The following is a 19,041-nucleotide window of genomic DNA, read 5'->3' on the forward strand; positions in this document are numbered from 1 at the left end:
AACTAATGTGTTAGGAAAAATCCTGTTAATATTTTAGATAAATAGCATACTTTCATTTCTCATTTGTAATATAACGATTTATCAAGATAAAAGTAAATGTTAAATCTATCAGGGGATAAAGGCAGGGATTTTAACCTTTGAGGAGTATAGTACAAAGAAGAATGGATGGAGCCTTTTCTGATCCCCCAGACCAGGCCAGGTTCCTCAAGTGGTGTGCGTGCATGCGTGTGTGTGTGTGTGTGTGTGCGTGCGCGTCTTATAACTGCACCTTCTTAGTATCAATCCCAATTGTAATTAATTTTTCAACTCTCTGCTTAATGTTTAATGCTTAGGTTATTTCTTTGTCCCTGTGTCCCTAGTACCAGCACATATTAGGCAATCAGCAAATACTAGTAGAATGAAAGAAATTTCTCTCATGTAACTGCATCTGATGCATACGGGGGCGAGAGAACTAACATTGAGTACTCCACTGTGTGTGGCCATAGACACTGTCCCATGTTATATGATCATTATCAACCCCATTTTATAGATGAGGAAACTGAAGTTCAGAGAGGTTACACATGACTATGTGTTCTCAGCCAGGGATTTGAACCCACAACTCTTTCCTCATGCTCTTTCTATTTCATCACTACTGCTGTTGTTTTTTAATCAACTAAATGAGCAAATATCTTTTGATCTTAGCTTCCTGAGTAGGGCCAGGTGACTGCTCAGATCCCTTCAAGCTGCAGTCTGCTTTGATCCCACTAATATTTTCTAACTTGGTATAACTCTCATGGTCTATTCGTGAGGCCAAGGTGTGGGTGGAGAGGGGATTTGGTGAGGCATATAGGTGTGCCCACTCTGCGAGCAAGGAACAGGCAGATCAGAAAAACAGGTGAATGGTGAGGAATCAGGAAAGATCAGAACAGGAAGGAGTCTAGGGCTCCACCCAGCCAATAACCAGTAGCCCCACTGGATTTGAAGAATGGCAAAGCAAGTGGCCAGAAAACAGGCAAACAGTAGCTTAACAAGGACTCAGAATGTGGTACTGGTTCCACTCCCAGTATCAGCTATCTTCTATCATCTGTCCTCAGTGAAAGGCATGCCTTAGGGAGTCTTGCCTCAAGACATGCAGGTAACAATGACGAAAGGGAAAGAGATGGCTGGACAGTGAGTTTAGGACACAGTCCCCTGACATTCAGCCCATTTTTGGTTTATGTCAGTTTCCTATAAACTATCTTCCCTGACTGTCCACAGGGATGGTGGATTCATCAATGATGCCCATCATGGGCTACCTGGTAGACCTGCGGCATGTGTCCGTCTATGGAAGTGTGTATGCTATTGCAGATGTTGCATTTTGTATGGGATATGCTATAGGTAAGGAAATCGACTTTTCAGAAGAACATTTTATCTCAATATATACCAGACAACACTATTAAAAATTATTTAAACTTTGTATCTTTCTGTCTACAAGACATTTGGAGAGAGCTTTATCTAATTCTCTGTTTCCTGAAAGGTCCTTCTGCTGGTGGGGCCATCGCAAAGGCAATTGGATTTCCATGGCTCATGACAATAATTGGAATAATTGATATTCTTTTTGCTCCTCTCTGCTTTTTTCTTCGAAGTCCACCTGCCAAGGAAGAAAAAATGGTAAGAAATATTCAGGTTCTAATGAAGCATTTCTTCTTGATTATCTAAGCATAGTCTCCTAGATAGCTTCCACATGATTTAGTCCTAAAATGTTTCTGCTGTTTTTGGACAAAAGCCTCCAAACATAAGTAATAAGAATTCCTTTTTAGTTTGTACCACATAGGGCAGTCTTGTTTTCTTTTTTTTTTTTCTCTCTCTCTTTTTTTTTTTTTTACCATATTGGGCATTATGTTTATATGTTTGAGGAAAGAAATTATTTTTGTGCATAGACTAGCAGTCATTATAGCTCTTTGTAAACCAAATATAAACATGAACTAGTTTAATTTTCTGTGTGCTTAAAAAGCTTGGGCATAATTTTTCTGCCTCCTGTATTCGCTGCAGAAATTGGCCACCTGTGGTGCTAGTTATTTTTCTCCTAACCCTTACAGCGTTTAGTCATAGTTGATGTTTTGCTCCTTACTGTATTTGTAAGACTCTGGAGATGGTTTTAGTATAGGTAACATTCCCTTAAGGAAAACCATCATATCTACACATCCCTTTGGGCATACATGAGGACATAGAACCTTTTAATTCTTATCTTCAGGACCAGAATAGTAGATATAGGCAAGATATAGTATGTAGTATAAAAAGTCCCACTTTTGAACAAGTTCAAATTTACTGATTCTAAATTTGAATTCCGAAATGCATCAGTCAGTTTAGTCTTTCCAAGATGTTTAACTTACCCAGCAAAGAGAAGCTCATTCTTCCTGACAATCACTCATACTCAGTGGTGGTATTGCTTGTATTTGAAATATCAAATGGTGATAGATACTTGTCCAGCTGAAAGAAGAGTGCCTGGGATTGAGAATGAATAATAGAGATGACCAAGGCCAGAGGAGATGTTGTTTTGGGAGTACATCAGAAGTTCAGTCTGATGGTTCAACCAAAAGAGGCTTAACGTTTTGGGATTTCCTGAACTATCCTTTTATGATCTTCCCCAAAGAGTGGATTAAAGACAGAGACAGACCCTAAAGTTAGGCTGTGTGCAATCTAGATTTGTCCTGGGCATTTTTGCATTAAAAACCTATTTTAAAAATATATCCAACAGTGAGCACTGGCCTTATGCCCTTTATTGTATAGGATTTAACTAGATAGTTTTGAAATACTCGTGATCCATTTGCCTCTGTGAAAAGGAAGGGAAGGAGAGGTGGAAATATTCTGAAACCATTTTTTTCTCTCCCACCTCATCTCCTTCATGCACCCAAGTCCATCCCCACCACTTGCTTAGATGCATCCAGCTCTTAACAACTGTAGCATTTTTCCATATGTCTCTTAAGGGACTTATCTGCTTTCCTGCCTACATTACAATTTTTAAGGTCCTGAGCAATCTTTGTTTGGCTGACTCCAGCACAGTGTCATGCCCACACAGGGCTCAGACACTTCTCACTGCAACAACTGAAGAGTTGTCATTCTGTTGCGACCATATCAATTTGATTAAGGCTGTATGACAATTATTCCCAACCCTTTTTTTTCCCTTAACTTTTTATTTTGAAATACTTTCAAACTTACAGGGCAGTTATAAAAATAATACAAACCCCACAGAGAGATCTCCAGTACTACCCTTAACTGCCCTAGACACCCATTTATCTACCAATTTTAACATTTTGGCACATTTGCTGTTTTCCTTTCTTCCCTCCTTCCTTCCTTTCTTCCTACCATCTATGTATCTATCTATATGTCTGCCTATATATTTATCAATCCATTTTATCAAGACTTAAGTATAAACTGTATACATCATGCTCCTTGAACGCTTAACACTGCCATGTACATTTCCTAAGGACAAGGGTATTCACTTATGTAACCACTTTAAATGCAGTTATCAAGTTCAAGAAATTTAACATTGACATAAATCTTATAGTCTATATTCCATATTTTCATATGCCCCAGTAATGTCCCTTTAACCTTTCCTCCTCCCTTGCTAGATCCTCTCGAGGATCATGATTGCATTTAGTTGTCATTGTCTCTTTAGTTGCTCTTTCTTCTTCCATTTTAAATGTGGGAACATATATACAAGGTAAACTTGACTACCTCAGTCCTCCCAAGCATACCATTCAGTGGGATTAATCGCATTCACAATATTGCGGCACCTTCACCACCTTCCGTTAATAAAATTTTCCCATCTCCCCAAACAGAAACCCTGTATACCATTATTATTAACTCCCATTCCCCTGGCTACCCACCCATGGCAAACTGCTCTAATTAATACCTGTCTCTATGAGCGTGCATGTTCTCCAAAATTTTATTTGTAGTTACCATGGGGCTTAAATGTAACACTTAAATCTATCACAATCTGTATGCTTTGATACCAACTTACCATCAGTAGTATACACAAATTGTGTTTCCACGCGCCCCTGTCCTCCCACCTTTCTGTAAGTCTTGTCAGAAATTACACGTTTATATATTATGTGTTGCAAAAACCACTGATTTATCACTACACTTTATGCATTTACCTTTAGGATCCTGCAGGGGGTGAAAAGTGGAGTTACATTATATTTATCCATGTCATTACCTTCACTGGAGATCTTTATTTCTTCATGTGACTTTGATCTAGTCTATTGTCCTTTCCTTTAAACCTGCAGAACTCTCTACTCTCTCTTGCAGAGTGGGTCCTGTGGTGATGAAACCCCTTGGCTTTTATCTAGCAACATCTTAATTTCTCCCTTATTTCTGAAAAACCATTTTGTTGGATACAGAATTCTTGGTTGGCAATCTTTGCTTTCAGCACTTTAAACAATGTAATCCCACTGCCTTCTTGTTTTCCTGGTTTATAGTGAGAAATTGGCCCTTTTTCTTAATTCAGGCTCCTTTATATGTGACATGTTGCCTCTCTCTTCTCTCTTTCTGAATTCTCTCTTTTGCATTTGAAAACATGGCATGGCAAGGTTTCTTTGAGTTTATCAGGTTTGGAGTCTGTTCAGTGTCTTGGATGTGAATATTAACGTCTTTTGTTAAATTTGGGAATTTTTCAGCCATTATTTCTTTAAATAATCTGTTTCTTTTTTCTTCTTCTGGGACTCCCTCAGTGCATGTTTTGGTACACTTGATGGTGTCTCATAGGTTCCTCATTCTTTCTTCTTTCTGCTTCTCAGACTTTTTCTGCTTCTTAGTGATTTCAATTGTCTTATCTTCAAGTTTACTGATTCTTTCTTCTGGCAGCTCCAATGGGCCATTGAACCCCTTGAAGGAAGTTTTAATTTTTGTTACTTTGGACTTTCATCTCTGTTTGGTTCCTTTGCACAATTTTCATTGATGTTCTCTTTGTGTTAATCTGTCATTTTCCTGATTTCTGTTAGTTCTTTGTCCATGTTTTCATTTAGCTCTTCGAACATACTTAGAGTCATTTTTTAAAAGTCTGTCTGTTATGTCCTGGATCCTCCTCGATGGTTTCTAATGCTTTAATCTTCTTCCCCTTTGCCTGGACCATCACTTCCTATTTATATGCTTTGTGACCTTTTGTTGAAACCTGGACATTTTGATATTTTAGTGTTATCACTGGAATTTAGATTCTGAGGCATCTATTCCTTAAGACTATATCCAGCTAGTGTTTTGACAGAGCTTTCCTTGATTGCCATAAGCTAACAAAAAATGAAAGGAAGGAAAATGAATACACTTTTTTCCTGAACTGTGCAAGTGTTCTCCTGCAGGGTTTATCCATACAATCAATTTAGAGAATAGCTCCAGGCCAAAGCATAGAGGCCTCCCTAGTCCTTTCTGCCTGTGTCATTTGTCTTGGGCATGTGCAAGTGATCCTAGGAACTCCCCAGTTTATCCAGTTCTGATTGTCCCCTCTTCCTAGGAAACAGTTTTCTTATGATCCTAGGTACTGCACCGTATGTCCTACAGGAATCCCCTGTTCTGTAGGAGAGTTCAGTGAGCTGCCGTCTACATGGAGGGCAAGTTCTGGGATGACAAGTCCCTCAGGCCACCACCAAACAGATTGGGCCAGGCATACATGCTCCCAGTATGTGCATGAGGGTTTTTGTTTCCTTTCAGAACAGGGGCAAGGGATCTGTCAATGGGAATATTAGCTGGTGAGGGGTGGGGAAGGGGCTAGCCAGGACATCAAGAGATCCTACTGTTTTTAAGTAGCCTTTTTCTTGCTCACATTGAGGCCCTTTAACTGTTTCTTGGAGCTTTGAGAAAACTGTTTCTGCCAGTTCTTGCTGGTTGCTCAGTTTCTTTTAGAGGGATGGAGCCTTGAAACTTCTCACTGTGCCATCTAGAATGGGGCAGGGTCACTCCCGATCCTTTCTGACCAAAAATAACCTACAACTACTTCTACCACCCAATAGAATCTTTAAGACTCTTGGGAGATAGTAAAGGGTTATCATGGGCTCTGGAGCCAAATAACTCCATCACTTAGGAGCTGAATGATTCCTAGTTTCCTTTTCTGTCAGGTGGGGGAATGAGAGCCTCTATCTCATAGGGCTGTTGTGAGGATTAAATGAGAGAATCCCGGTAGAGGGCCTGGCTCTCTGTCAATCTGTTCCTAATTCCAATATCAGCATTGCTTTCATCCGGTTCTGATTTACCCTCTCAGCCCAGTCCTACCATTGTTTCCTTCTTCTCTTCCTTATGCTAGACAGGCCCTAGAGCTGCTGAATGGGCTCTCCTAGCCCAGTCCCTGACTTCGGCTGCTGTTGTGCTATCCGTTTGTCTGCGGCAGCATGATGGCTTATCTGGGGTGCTGGAGGAAATGAAGTCAGGTCAGACGACAAGTAGGGGCTATACTTGCCCAGCCAGCTGCCACTCTGGGTTTCACAAAAGGACTGGCAGAAGGCAGGCTTCAGTACCCCTTCTTTTCTCACGTTTAAACCCATGCCTTCATTCATTAAAAAAAAAAAAAAAAAACCTGATAAAGGAAATTGAAGAGACAGTCCTGATAGGGGAAAGCAGTAAGAATGACAGGTTTCCAGAAAGCCACTTTCACAATAAAATGTCAAAATCCACAATAAGTGCTTAGCAAGATGAATCATTAAAAACTTGAGAAACGAAACATCTCACTGCCTATAATTGAAGGCATCAAGGCAGATGCCATTCTGTGGGCATCACAGTCACATGTGAATGTGGCAGCTGCCAGCAGCTCCCTAGTCACTGTGCAGGCAGGGCGGGAGGAAGTGGGTCAGAGACTGATGACATCTAATGACAAGGGGGAGTGAGGGCGAGCGGCAGTGCCGTGGCGGAGATAGGACTGATCACTGCGCACTTGAAAAAAATCCAATTCAGACAAGTGTTGGTGTTGAGGATTAGCAGTTGCTAAATGCGGGGGTGTGTGAAAACCAGAAGAGGGATACATCCCTTAGCAAATAATCCTTTCATTAGTCAGCATTCTGGTAATGAGGTGTTTAGACTTAGACGACTTCACAAGTCAAAGAATCATGAACTCTGTGTGAGCAATTGAGATTTTCTTCCATTTGCTTTACTGCAGATATGGTTGTTGATGTTTTTTAATAGTGTTGATTTATCAATACAGATGAAGCAAAAAACTGTCATCCAAGTCTTTCTGTAGGTATCAAAGATAACCACACTGTTCATTTCCCAACCCATGTACTTTCCAAAAAACAAACAAAAAATTCAACAAATGGTACTGTAATAATGGATGCTCACATGGAAAAAGAATGAAATGTGACCCCGCCATACAGCATACTAAATAAATAAATAAATAACCACACTGTAATTATAAGACAGTTACATGGCAAGCTTTAACTCTCAGAATATCCAGTTGAGAATAACTGTGTTCTGATATGGATTACTTTTTCAGGTTGGGGAATTATTTTTAAAGATAGGGTACATTTCTTACATATTATCCTTGAAGTTGCTAATTATTGCCCAGACAGGAAAGTAGGTGGTTTGAGGACTGCAGCTTTTTTTCCTGGGTGGCTCTGATAGTTGTTCCATAAAGTCCTTCCAGCTCCTCTGTCTGCTGGATGCTTGGTGTCAGCCAGAAGCTGACTGACCCTGCATCCCATCACCCAGAGGCATCAAGGTAAAATATCCTTTTTCCTTCACAATGCAGTTTACTGAGTCCATATTATATGCCCAGTGCTAGGTTTGAGTCCTTAAGAAGTCTGTATATACAATGGGGTCCTTAATAAGTCTCTGTATATGTGGATATGGGGATTCAGGTCTAATGGTGGATGCACGAAGACATAGAAGGCAATTATGAATAAGGGAGAGGGATGGCCATATTTCCAAGGCTACCTCACTGCTTGGTTACAAGGCCTTATTCCTTGGAGCTGGCTGCGCTTTCCATGAAATGTGCCACTGTTCCTCATCACCAGACCCCTGTGGTGGCCAGGATAGCTTATTTATTTACTGTTCTGTTTCATTATTGTCTTATTTGGTAAATAATCCATACTTTGCTCATTCCCACCTCTCCTGCTGTCCACATCCGTTCCATCTTTCAAAATTCAGCTCAACTCCCACCTCTTCCATATAGCTGTCTCCAAGCACTTAACCCACAGTGAGCATTCCTTCTGTGACTTGCCATTAGTCATGTAGAGTTTGTGTTGGAAGGTAAGTAAGTTGCTGCTATAGGACCTCAGCTGAATAGAAAACTCCATAAGGGCACTGGCATTCAATACTTAGTAAACTGTTGTCAGCTGTCTAATCTTAGATAACTACATGTAACTAGGGCAGTGTTCTAGCTGCATGTTGATAGCACTGCCAAGGGAGGGGAGGACCTGGTATTTCCCTTTTAATCTCCCCTCCTCTTTACCTCCCCCATAGTGATTCTTGGGCACATTTCTTTGAGAATCACTAATCTAGGGAGATGGGATATCGAACTAATTGGGCATTAAGCTTTTTGTGTACTGAGACAAGGACACACCCACATAGGGAGAATGGTCCTGGTGTATAATACCTATTGCCTCAGTGAATTATTTTTAGAAATTGAGTTCTTTATTGAATACAAATGTCAATTCATGTGGCAAGAAGTATAGTAAAAAAAACAGGGTTAAATTTGCAGCTGATGATTTGTGTTGGCAGCCTAACTTAGAGGGTCAAGGAAATTCTTATCTTAACATGTCATACAGGCAGATCATGTTAGAATTTCTTGAGAAATGATAAATGGGTAAGCACTGAGTAGAGTCATGGAAGCTTATCTAATCTATGGTACAAGAACTGGGAGTAATAGCTAGAGAGCAACAAAAGATAAGTTGCAGTAAGTCAAAATAAGGTAAATTTTAATACTGCTAAATATTTCCATTTACTTTTTTTTTTTACATGGGCAGGCACGGGGAATCAAACCCGGGTCCTCAGGCATGGCAGGCAAGCACTCTTACCTGCTGAGCCACCGTGGCCCACCCTAAATATTTCCATTTAGATTTTAAAATGGAATCTAAATCTAAGTTCATATGAAAGGAAAATCCCATGAAACATACCTGGTGGAAAAGATAATTCCTTCCAGTTGCACACAGGACTTCACTGCCTGTACTTTGCATTCCTCTTTGGCCATGGAAAGGTACTAGAGCAGACTTAGGCATCAGGCTGCTTGGGCTCACATCTGGCTCATTCTAGCTGTGCATCCCTTGGTCAAGTCTTTAACTTCTCTGTGCCTGCTAACTCAACTTACCACATAGGGTTGTTGTGAGGTTAAGGTATGATATCTAAAATGCACAGCAGGGTCCTGGACAATAAATGTCAGCAGTATCACCGGATTACTTGCTTGGTCTGTATACTTTCAGAAGATATAATGACAATTACAAGTACTCTTCAATTGAGGATGCAGTTCGAAAAGCATCATTTGTTTTCGGTCACATTATTTAATTTTTTTAATAACAATAAAGGAGGGTTTGAGGTTTTTATGTCCATCAGAAGGGTAATGGATTTTTCTAAAGCATACATTTGAGCTACAGGATAGCCAGGATTTGGGCAGGGGCAGTCTGGAAAGCAAATTTATTAAAGATTTAGGGCTGCAGAAATCTAAGGGTCAATGGTGATGGTTTAATATATTGGAGGGGCAGTCTATGAAGACAGCTGCTTTCAGAACCAGATCTATGAATAGAAACAGCGGAGACAGGCTTTAGATCAGCCTCAGGTACATTTCTAACATTGAGAGCATTTCTCATTAAGGACAGCACATCTTCAGAAGGGTGTGGCCACAATGAAGTCTATAAAAGTAGGACTGGGTGACCTCTAGGATCCCCCATCTCAATTCCAATACTCTAAGTATAACTTCCTAAAACTAACCTGTACACTCCTTGCTTCATGGTGTACAGGTGTCTGAGTTGACTTTGACCCTTGATAGATCTAATGAATATACCCAAAACCACTTCTGCTATTTCCTACTGCCTGAAATGAATGTAGAACCCAGATCTTCTAGGCCAGGTACCTGGCAGTTGCTCCAAATGACTGGTTAATAGTGGTGGTACTATACTTTGCTTTCAAACCAGTGATCCTCAAAAAAAAAAAAAAAAAAAAAAGGTAGGTTAAAACCTATCTTTATGTAACAAGAAGTTAATATACCTATACTTTGCTCTCTTTTAGGCTATCCTCATGGATCACAACTGCCCCATTAAAACAAAAATGTATACTCAAAATAATATCCAGTCGTATCCAATAGGTGATGATGAAGAATCTGAAAGTGACTGAGAACTTCAAGTCTGCAAAGTATTTAATTGTATAAAACAGTGTTTTCAGTGAAATGACTCATACAGAACTTAGTTGTACCATCCATCTCTGGTGAAAATGTAAAACAACCAAAGGTTATTATTTACTTTCCATGGTCATGATTGATTGCCAACAGCCTTACAAAGAAAAAGCAGCTTTTCTAGGGGTTTGTATAAATAGTGTTGAAAACTTTATTTTATGTATTTGATTTTATTAAATATTATACAATATATTTTGACGAAATAGGTATAGTGTAAATCTATAAATATTTGAATCCAAATCAAATATAAATTTTTAACTTACATTCACAAACACTCGGCAAAAAAAATCCTATTTTTTTCTGAATATTGGTAATGAGTGTTTAAAACGAAAGTACATATTACCTCTGAGGTTTTTCCAACAATGAGAAATTAGAAGTCTGAAAAAACAGAATCAAGTAAGACAGTATGTTATATAGTGACACTGAATTAGTGCTGAGTTACTTGTAATTACTAGCAATATATTTATGAGTTAAAAGCTAGTTATTTCAAGTACAGAAGACGAGAACTCGAGTCAGTCATCTTTTGAATTTACCCGTAAATATTAGCTGGCTTTAGTTTTCTATGTAATCAATCATCCACCTGGAAACAGATGATTGTAAATTATGTTTACATGTCATGTGGTTGGTGGCACACAGTAAAGCTGAAAAGGCAAACATAGTAAATTTTCTAAAAATAGAGAAAAGCACTCAAACATAGTTATGAACAATTAGAAGCTTTCTTTTTAAGAGTTATACAAGATTGTATTGTTGGATGAAAGAAAATTGAGGGTTTAGGTACCTTATACTGTCCATGTTGCTTAAGCATGGTAAGATAAATCAATACCCAGTTCACTTTTAAGACAAGATATCTAAAAAGCTAATAGCTGGGTGCATGGGTGGTTCACTGGTAGAATGCTTGCCTTCCATGTGGAAGACCTGGGATTGATTTCCAGACCATGCACTCACTCTCCCCCAAAATAAAAGCTAATAGCTACTATCTACTATGACATGAAAAAACAAACTGCAGTATCTTCGACCTCTTTCGAGGCATTCAAAAGTGTTTTCCAGGGATGTATTAATTTTGGATTGTCGCAAACTCTATTATTTTCTAGATTTCTGAGAATCACTCATATCAATGTGAAAACATTTTAAATGAAGATGAAGGAATTATCTTGAATCACATATGAATATCGGTAAAGATAAAAGGGTGGTCAGGATATAACCCCTTTTACAGGCAGAAAAAGAAAACCAAACGTTTAACATTTATGTGTTAACATACCATCTAGTGCTGTGTAATATTTTAAGCATGACAACATTGATGTGCCTTTTCAGTATATCAGTAAATATGGTTTGTGAAAATTGTCAGTTTATATCAAGTTTTGTATGGGCTGTGCCTGGAGTGTGACAATAGTATGTCTCAAATACTTGTAGTTAATTCTGCAGTTCTGTAACTGTTAACAAAAACTACCTGTCAGTTTGTTAAACTAAAACTGTGTTACTGTTTACTTGGATATCAAGCAGCAAAAAACCTTAGAACAAAGACTTATCAGTTTTATGACTATTATTATCCAGGAATGTGGCTAATACTTAATTTCCATTTGTTTTACAAAGTTCTTATGTGGGGTTTAGGATAACGCGAAGTCTGGTTTCCAAGTGCAGTTTTTTGAAACACAGGGCAACTTAAACAAGTCTGCTACTTTAGAAGATGGCTCTGGAGGCACTCTTACATGGCTAAAAGGCAGGATTATTCTTTACTTCTATAGGGGAATAATTTTTTTAAATGTGCTACAAATTGATTTAGAGTATGTACTTCTCCCCAACCCCAATACCATATAATTTATAGTTGATCCCCAGGGATAACATTAAAAAAGTGAGTTTTTCAGAACAATTTTGGGAGCAGACTGTATCAGCAGTATCTGAGGGAAAAAGAAATTATAAAGGTCTTGTATAAGATTTAATATTCTGATTTAGCAAGATTGTGAAAAGAGAGACGTTCATTATGTATTTATGCCAGAACAAAGAAGATAAAGCTCTGTGAACATTTATCTTTTGAACAGAGGTGGTATTTTATGCTTGTATCTGGTAATGCAGGTCAAATAACAATAACCTTAATGAGGTAGTATTGAATATACAATTCTTCCTTTGACTGCCTAAGTGTATCCATCAAAGTCAATTTTTAGCTAGTTTACTTAATAAATATTCTCAACACTGTCCTTTGTGTTTGTATTCCTTTATGAATCAGACATTTTAATAGTGTCTATTAAATGATACATAAGTTATCGTTTGTTGGACATCAAGTAAAATCTATTCCAGGTTCTTTAGAAGCAAACTTTTTTGGCTTTGAACAATTATTATTTTTGCATGGGCAGGCACCAGGAAACGAACCTGGGTCTCGGGCATGGCAGGCGAGAACTCTGCCTGCTAAGCCACTGTGGCCTGCCCTGCACAATTTTTTTTAATTAAAATATTTAAATAGACACATTATACTAGTGTGGAAAAACCAACAAGTTATCCTTGCATCTCTGCAATTATAACATTCCTGTGAACAAATAACTGCATCTGTTGAAAGTAAATACATAATCCAGCCATTTGACACAGTGGTGTTTCACCTGGAGTCCTTGAGCCTTTGGATGGTCCATAAAACCCTTGAAATCAGGGTCATTCTGAATGGTAGGCACATGTACATCTTTCAGGGATGAGAGTCCATAGCTCTAATCAGATCTGAAAGGGGGATCCATGACTCAAAAAGGATTAGGAGAATTCCCTTTTTTTTTTTTTAAGAAAGCTATTAACTCAATTTAGAAATAAGGACATTTTTAAATTAAGGTGATTTTATTCATCTTAAGAAACCTAGGTTTTAATAGTAAGAGCCAATTATTTTCAAGTTGCCTTTCAAAAAATTCAGATATACCCAAATTTGACGGTAACCCCCAACATTTTTGGGTTGTGTTTCTCCTCTCAGAATCATAAAATAGCCATATAGTATTTCAACTTGTTCTGATATTGAAGAACATAAGGCTTGATATTAAGAAATGCAGCAATTAATTGACTGCAAAATGCTATATTGTTGTTGAGTTTGACTATCTAAAAACATTCATCTAAATACCAAAATGGAAAGTGAATTTTAGATAGTCAAATTAGTAGCATATAGCAGAGACAGATCCTTAAACCTGGTATTTCACATACTAAGGCAACAACAGTGAAAAAAATGTAACGCTTTTAGGCAGTTTGCAATTTTGTTTAGCTAGAGTGGATTTTGCTAATTTTGCATGGTCATATTACCAGGCGATAATTTCAAAGAAATACAGCAGCCATAACCTTTTTCTAGGTGTCATCAAAATGAAGATATTCTTTTTTTTTTTTGTGGTAGTCTTTATTATTATTATTGAGCTATTGATAACATAGCATGGCAGCAAAATTACATCAGGAATGTAATATATTACAGCTTTTTCCATCGATGTCTTACATCTTACTATACCCTATGCTGTTTGGAAGACTCCCCTCTTGTACTAAAGTTCAACTCTAAAGCCCCTACTACCTCTCCTCAGTATATATAAAAATACCACACTACAGTAAATGTGTAGTTAACAAATATCATTAGCAGCATTACTGAGCTTTCCATAACTGTGGTTCTACAGAGTTAAATACTTTTAAAACACAAGGAGATTATTATGAAACAAAAGTTTTGCATTATTTCTACAGCTCTTTCAAATGCATCAGTTTTATCATGCTTGGATGTCAATAAAACTTCCATGCTGTAACCACTTACAGCAACCAACTTACAGACACTTCGTCTTCCAGGTTATTGATGGTAAGTTATTTTTTATGATAAGATGAAACTTGGTTATTGCAATGGACAGATTGTTTCAAGCATATATTATGGAACGATATTTTAGCTTTTAGAAATTTTGGTGTAAAGTCTTCTATAACAATGTTCTTTCAAAATGCCGAGCATGCTTAAATAAACAACATAAGGAGGGTAACACACAGATACATTTTTGTTGAAAACTTGGCCAAAAAAGGTATTCGGTGCCCTAATATTTCACTTTATAATAAAATTATAACAGGTGAGATTTGGCTATTGATTTTTAAAGTGGAGTAACTTTTCTACCCTCGAAAATTATCACCCATATAAATAATACCTTCTATTTGTATAGTTATTTAGTTTTCAAAGCACTTTTTCAATTATGCTATTGTTTTCCTCACAACAAACCTGTGAGGCAGACTATTATTATTTCCATTCTAGAGATGGAGAAATAGTGGCATAAAGCGCTTTTGTGGCCTGCCCATGGCTACATGGTTCATTAAGGGAAGAGCTTGAACTCCTTGTATGGAGTCTTGGGCTGTAGAAGTGGATATTAATCCTTAATACTAGATTATGCCTTTTCTTGTCAGCCACAGAAGCTGTTTCATCTAGTTTTAAATTCATGTCTGTTTTATATATATATCAATTATCATAGTAGTTATCTATGAAAAGGAAAACATATGCATATATATATTTTAGGTACATAAAAGGTCCAAATGTTTAAAGTATACAACAGCGATCATATTCACATGGTTTCCATTAGTTGTGTGGTATGGGATCCACACACTGGACCCTGTATTAGATCTTTAGTTTCAGAAAACTGGTCTCAATTCCTATTTATACTGTCTATTTTTATTTTTAAATTTTTCTTTTTTAATGAATGCAGCTAGTCTGAACGACAGAAATATTCAGAATTACCACCATTCCTTTAAGCCTGAATGTAAGATGTCAGATGAAGCATTAAATAAACTTTGCATGATTCCTCTCCTTCATAGTCCTATGTGAAAATGTTTCTAAAATAAATCCAGCCCAAACCAGTTATCAACACAGTCATTTTAAGAACAGTCCTCTGAAACTTTTAAGTACCTTACACATGCTTTATTTCCTGTGGGAGAACTGAAAATCCAAAATAGTCATCAATGTTTCGAACTTTCGTTTAAAAGGAAAGCATCAACACTTTGAAAGATTATATTTCAAAATCCTACTAATTACTGCTTTAGGTAATTAAATTTTGGTATCCTATCTAGAAGATTCTTGACCAACTGCACTCTATATTTATTACCTATTACATTTTGTTTTTAATGCAAGCTCTTCAAATTAATCACAAAGACGTTTAAAAAAAATCACAGAAGCATAAAAAGCAAGCAACATATGTAATTTTTTTTACTAAATTAGCATAACAGACTAAAGCTGCAATATCTGCTTTCATACTACATTTGGCAAAAACAAAATGAAACAAAAAGCACCCCAAAAACCAAAAGTAATAAAAATTTGGAGTAGAGATGATAAACTTCATACCACAAAAGAAAAATTCAAAACCTATTCCCTTAATACTGTTGTCAATTTGGGCATGCAGCAAATTTGATGCTATAACCATGATGGAAAGAAAGTATTTCAAGAATCTGGACATTATCCTATTTAACACTAATTCAAAAACTAAGAGGAAGGAAAATAGCGCCAAGACATCACACATACATAAACATGTAAAGTTAGCTTACATAATTACATAATTAGAAAAAGTTAAAAATAAATTAGTAAAAATAAATTCCCAGTATAAACCCAAAAAGCATAGCTATAAATCTGAAACAACCAATTCAGTGAGCTGGTCATGTTTTTGTTGCAAAACAATCTCTTTGATTCTTGTTCTTACACAAGCAAATAACTGGAGAAGCAGGCCAAAGTACATTATAAGAGGGTTTAAACTTGGTTGTATCTGTGGTATTTCAGATGCAAGTTTTTCAAAATCATGTGCAAGTTTAAACAGACTATTACACAGATTCTGATGGGCCAAATAAGTCATCTGATATGCTGCTGAATGGCTGAGAGTCTATTAGTTGGCTTATTTCATTATCGAGGTCTTCTTCTGTATCATCTGTGTACTTGCTTATTTTTTTGGAGTGCTGGTCTAAAGACAGACTTTCTAAAGATTCAATATCTTCAATGCCTGCTCTGTAGTGGATCATAAGAAGTGTTAGAGCTTGCAGTCTTTCACTTGATTTAGCCAAAGCAGCAGAAAGAAGTGATTTTTTCCGTGCATCAGTTGTCTCTTTATCTTCTCTAACAAGGGAATTATTATGTTCCAACTCCTGGTCAATTTCATTTTGCAGTTTGTCCAACATAAATTCTAGCTTCTGAATTCTTTCCTCTGTAGGCAAACCCCTATACAGATCACGCCCAATTTCCTTAACAGCAATGAAGACACTGTCATCCAGACCACCTTCCTTTCTTACTAACTTTATTCCTGTGTTGTTTCCCCGTTTAGAGGGACTATTTGGACCGCAAACCTCTGTGTCACTGCCTTCATTGTCTGATGTGTTGGGTGTGTGTTTTGGTGAAGGTTCTACTAGATCAGTTCCTGGTTCAGCAAGGCGAGTTTTCGAGACTTGACGCAAGTTTAACAAACGAGAGCTAGTATTGATAATATGCCTTGTCAAGCCTGTGGTTTTATTAACAGACTTGCTAGCTTCAGCATCAACACGAGGAGGCAAGCCTAAGAGGGTTTCCTGTCCTTCCAGCCTGACGTTTTTCAGGGTTCGGTCAATTCGCCTATCAGTTGCTCCACAAAGAGGAGTCTCAGCTAAACACTTTTCTTGACATTTTTTATGGCAAACATAAGCACAAAACATACACTGGGAAGCAGCTTTAGTCCAGACTTTTTTCTTACAATAATCACACCAAGTTGGGTTCTGGAACTGAGTGTCCTGGAAACTATGTTTATTTTCTGTTAAACCCATCTGTCCAACAAAGTGGTCCTCTTTAGGTAGGGCAGAAACCTCTTCAACCAAATGGAATTCTTTTTCTTTTTCTAAGTTAGTAACTACATGGTGGTCTGTTTCTCCTTCTTTCAAATATTTGAAGTGGATAGTAATGTCACCAAAGCAAAATTTGTCATTGAATCCCTTTTGCATACTCAGATTGCGTAGCGCGGTTCTACTGACCATAGCTTTAGGAGATGGGGCTTCCAATCTGAATTTTGAAAGGTATTCCATGTTTGATGTAGCTAGGCATCCTAAAGCCACCTCTTCAAGTTTTAAACTAACATGACCCAAACAGATAAGACCCCCCAGCTTGAAAGGATCCTTGCACCACAGTGCAACATTTAAGTATCTATGGCAGGCTTCTATGTCAAATAAACAGGTTGCTCTGGTTCTTGTCCATTTTCCTAGCTTATTACGATAAAGAATTTCTGATGATTCCCACATTTGAGGGTCATCTGAATTGTCCTTCATAGGGCAAGAACTTTCTGAAGTAAAGTCTTTAGCCATTTCTTGCTTTACTACAAACTGCTTAGATGCAACTGGATCTTCTATGTGATCCACGTTTTTTGTTTGCTTTTCAGCAGATTTATCTGAAGGAGTAGGAGGTAGCACCTTCTCTGGCTTTTCAACAAGAACATCTGGTTCTGTCTGATTTTGAGTGTCAGCAGAAGGCAAAGGAACTTTCACTTGTGGTCGTGGTGGCACAGGTGGTTTGAAAGTAGATCCTTGGGTGGGTTTTGACACTTGTGCTGGGTCTGTTATCTCAGAAGTTTTTAGGGGTAAGGGTTTATTTCCTTCTTTGGATGGAGGTTTTGGTGGTGGTAGTGGTAGACTTCCTACAATTAATTTACGGTTTAAAACTGGTGATATAGTTCCAAGGGGTTTCACAGAAAGTGTTGTAGGAGTACGTTTAGGACTATGACTCAATGATTGGCCTTCATCTTTTAACTCATTTTGTGCTCTGACGTCACTTGCCAAGTCTTCAAGTTCAGAATCCAGGTCTCTATTTTCAGTATCCACTGCCAACCCAGTTGCTTCTTCTTCATAATTTGGTTGACATGAGTTTGACAGAAAGTTTTCTTCCAACTGTCCAAAATTATCTTGCAACACTGCACCTTGGTTACTCTGGCCAACAGGCCTTTCATAATATACCAGGACTCGGTCACCAGCCTGCTTGATAAGCTTCAACACTTGTAGGGTAGATGTGATTTTTACACCTGTTTTAAGATTTTAAAAGGGAAAATATGTAAATTATTACAGTGAAAATTACCCCAGTCTCCTAAATATAATTGCCATTACCTCATGATGATCTAACTAATGGAAAAGTAATAGGGAAACCTCAAAAACATTGTATCTGGCTACTGGATTCATCAATGCACTGATTATTAACACAGGGAATGAGGTGATATTCTAGAACTGTTGACCCTTCCAAACCAAATGATGCAAGAAAAATTCCTAGAAGGGTGCCAAGCTGCCAAATCCTAACTGCTTCTCATTCTTTCCAGGTTAAAGAACATTATTTCTCAGTCTGAATGGAGGAAGTGAACTGTGTGAGACCTAAATTTAAAAGGATTTTGTTAATGGTTAAAGCAGACTTAGAATGATGGAAACTGTAATTCTACTGAAGGAAATTTCAAAATACTCCAAGGCTTGTAACTGTTATTACAAAATTCTGAGATAGTGAGCTCTTGTGTATAACCTGGCTGTTCCCTAGAACTTTGGGTATCTGTGTGATACCTGAGATTCAGAGCTAGAGTTCAGCAGCTTTGAAAGTCAGAATTACCCCATATAGCAACTGTTAAAACAGGTGAAAAAGAGGTCAGTCTCAATTAGAGATATGAATGAAGTTGATGTGGTTGGGATGAAGGTATATCAGATTAAAGGGGCAAAGAATGATACTGACTGTGTCTTAAAACTTCAACTTCTGTGTAAGACCAAAGGGAGGGGTGTTTATTTGGCAC

At 37.7% G+C, this 19,041-nt stretch overlaps 2 protein-coding genes across 2 annotated transcripts in view; one reads left to right on the top strand and one right to left on the bottom strand.

The window, feature by feature from the left end:
* Positions 1-12,504, top strand: part of SLC18A2 (solute carrier family 18 member A2) — a 37,652-nt gene extending 25,148 nt beyond the window's left edge. The window contains exons 13-15 of the mRNA XM_077126152.1: positions 1,237-1,356; positions 1,496-1,629; positions 10,156-12,504. Of these exons, the coding sequence (XP_076982267.1) occupies positions 1,237-1,356; positions 1,496-1,629; positions 10,156-10,260 (359 nt within the window). The 3' untranslated portion in view covers positions 10,261-12,504. The remainder of the gene's footprint in view (positions 1-1,236; positions 1,357-1,495; positions 1,630-10,155) is intronic.
* A 1,112-nt stretch (positions 12,505-13,616) lies between these two features.
* Positions 13,617-19,041, bottom strand: part of PDZD8 (PDZ domain containing 8) — a 119,457-nt gene continuing 114,032 nt past the window's right edge. Inside the window, exon 5 of the mRNA XM_077126151.1 lies at positions 13,617-18,297. Within this exon, the coding sequence (XP_076982266.1) occupies positions 16,091-18,297 (2,207 nt within the window). The 3' untranslated portion in view covers positions 13,617-16,090. The remainder of the gene's footprint in view (positions 18,298-19,041) is intronic.

Source organism: Tamandua tetradactyla, chromosome 13, assembly GCF_023851605.1.
Source record: "Tamandua tetradactyla isolate mTamTet1 chromosome 13, mTamTet1.pri, whole genome shotgun sequence".
In the NCBI taxonomy this organism is placed as follows: Eukaryota; Metazoa; Chordata; class Mammalia; order Pilosa; family Myrmecophagidae; genus Tamandua; species Tamandua tetradactyla.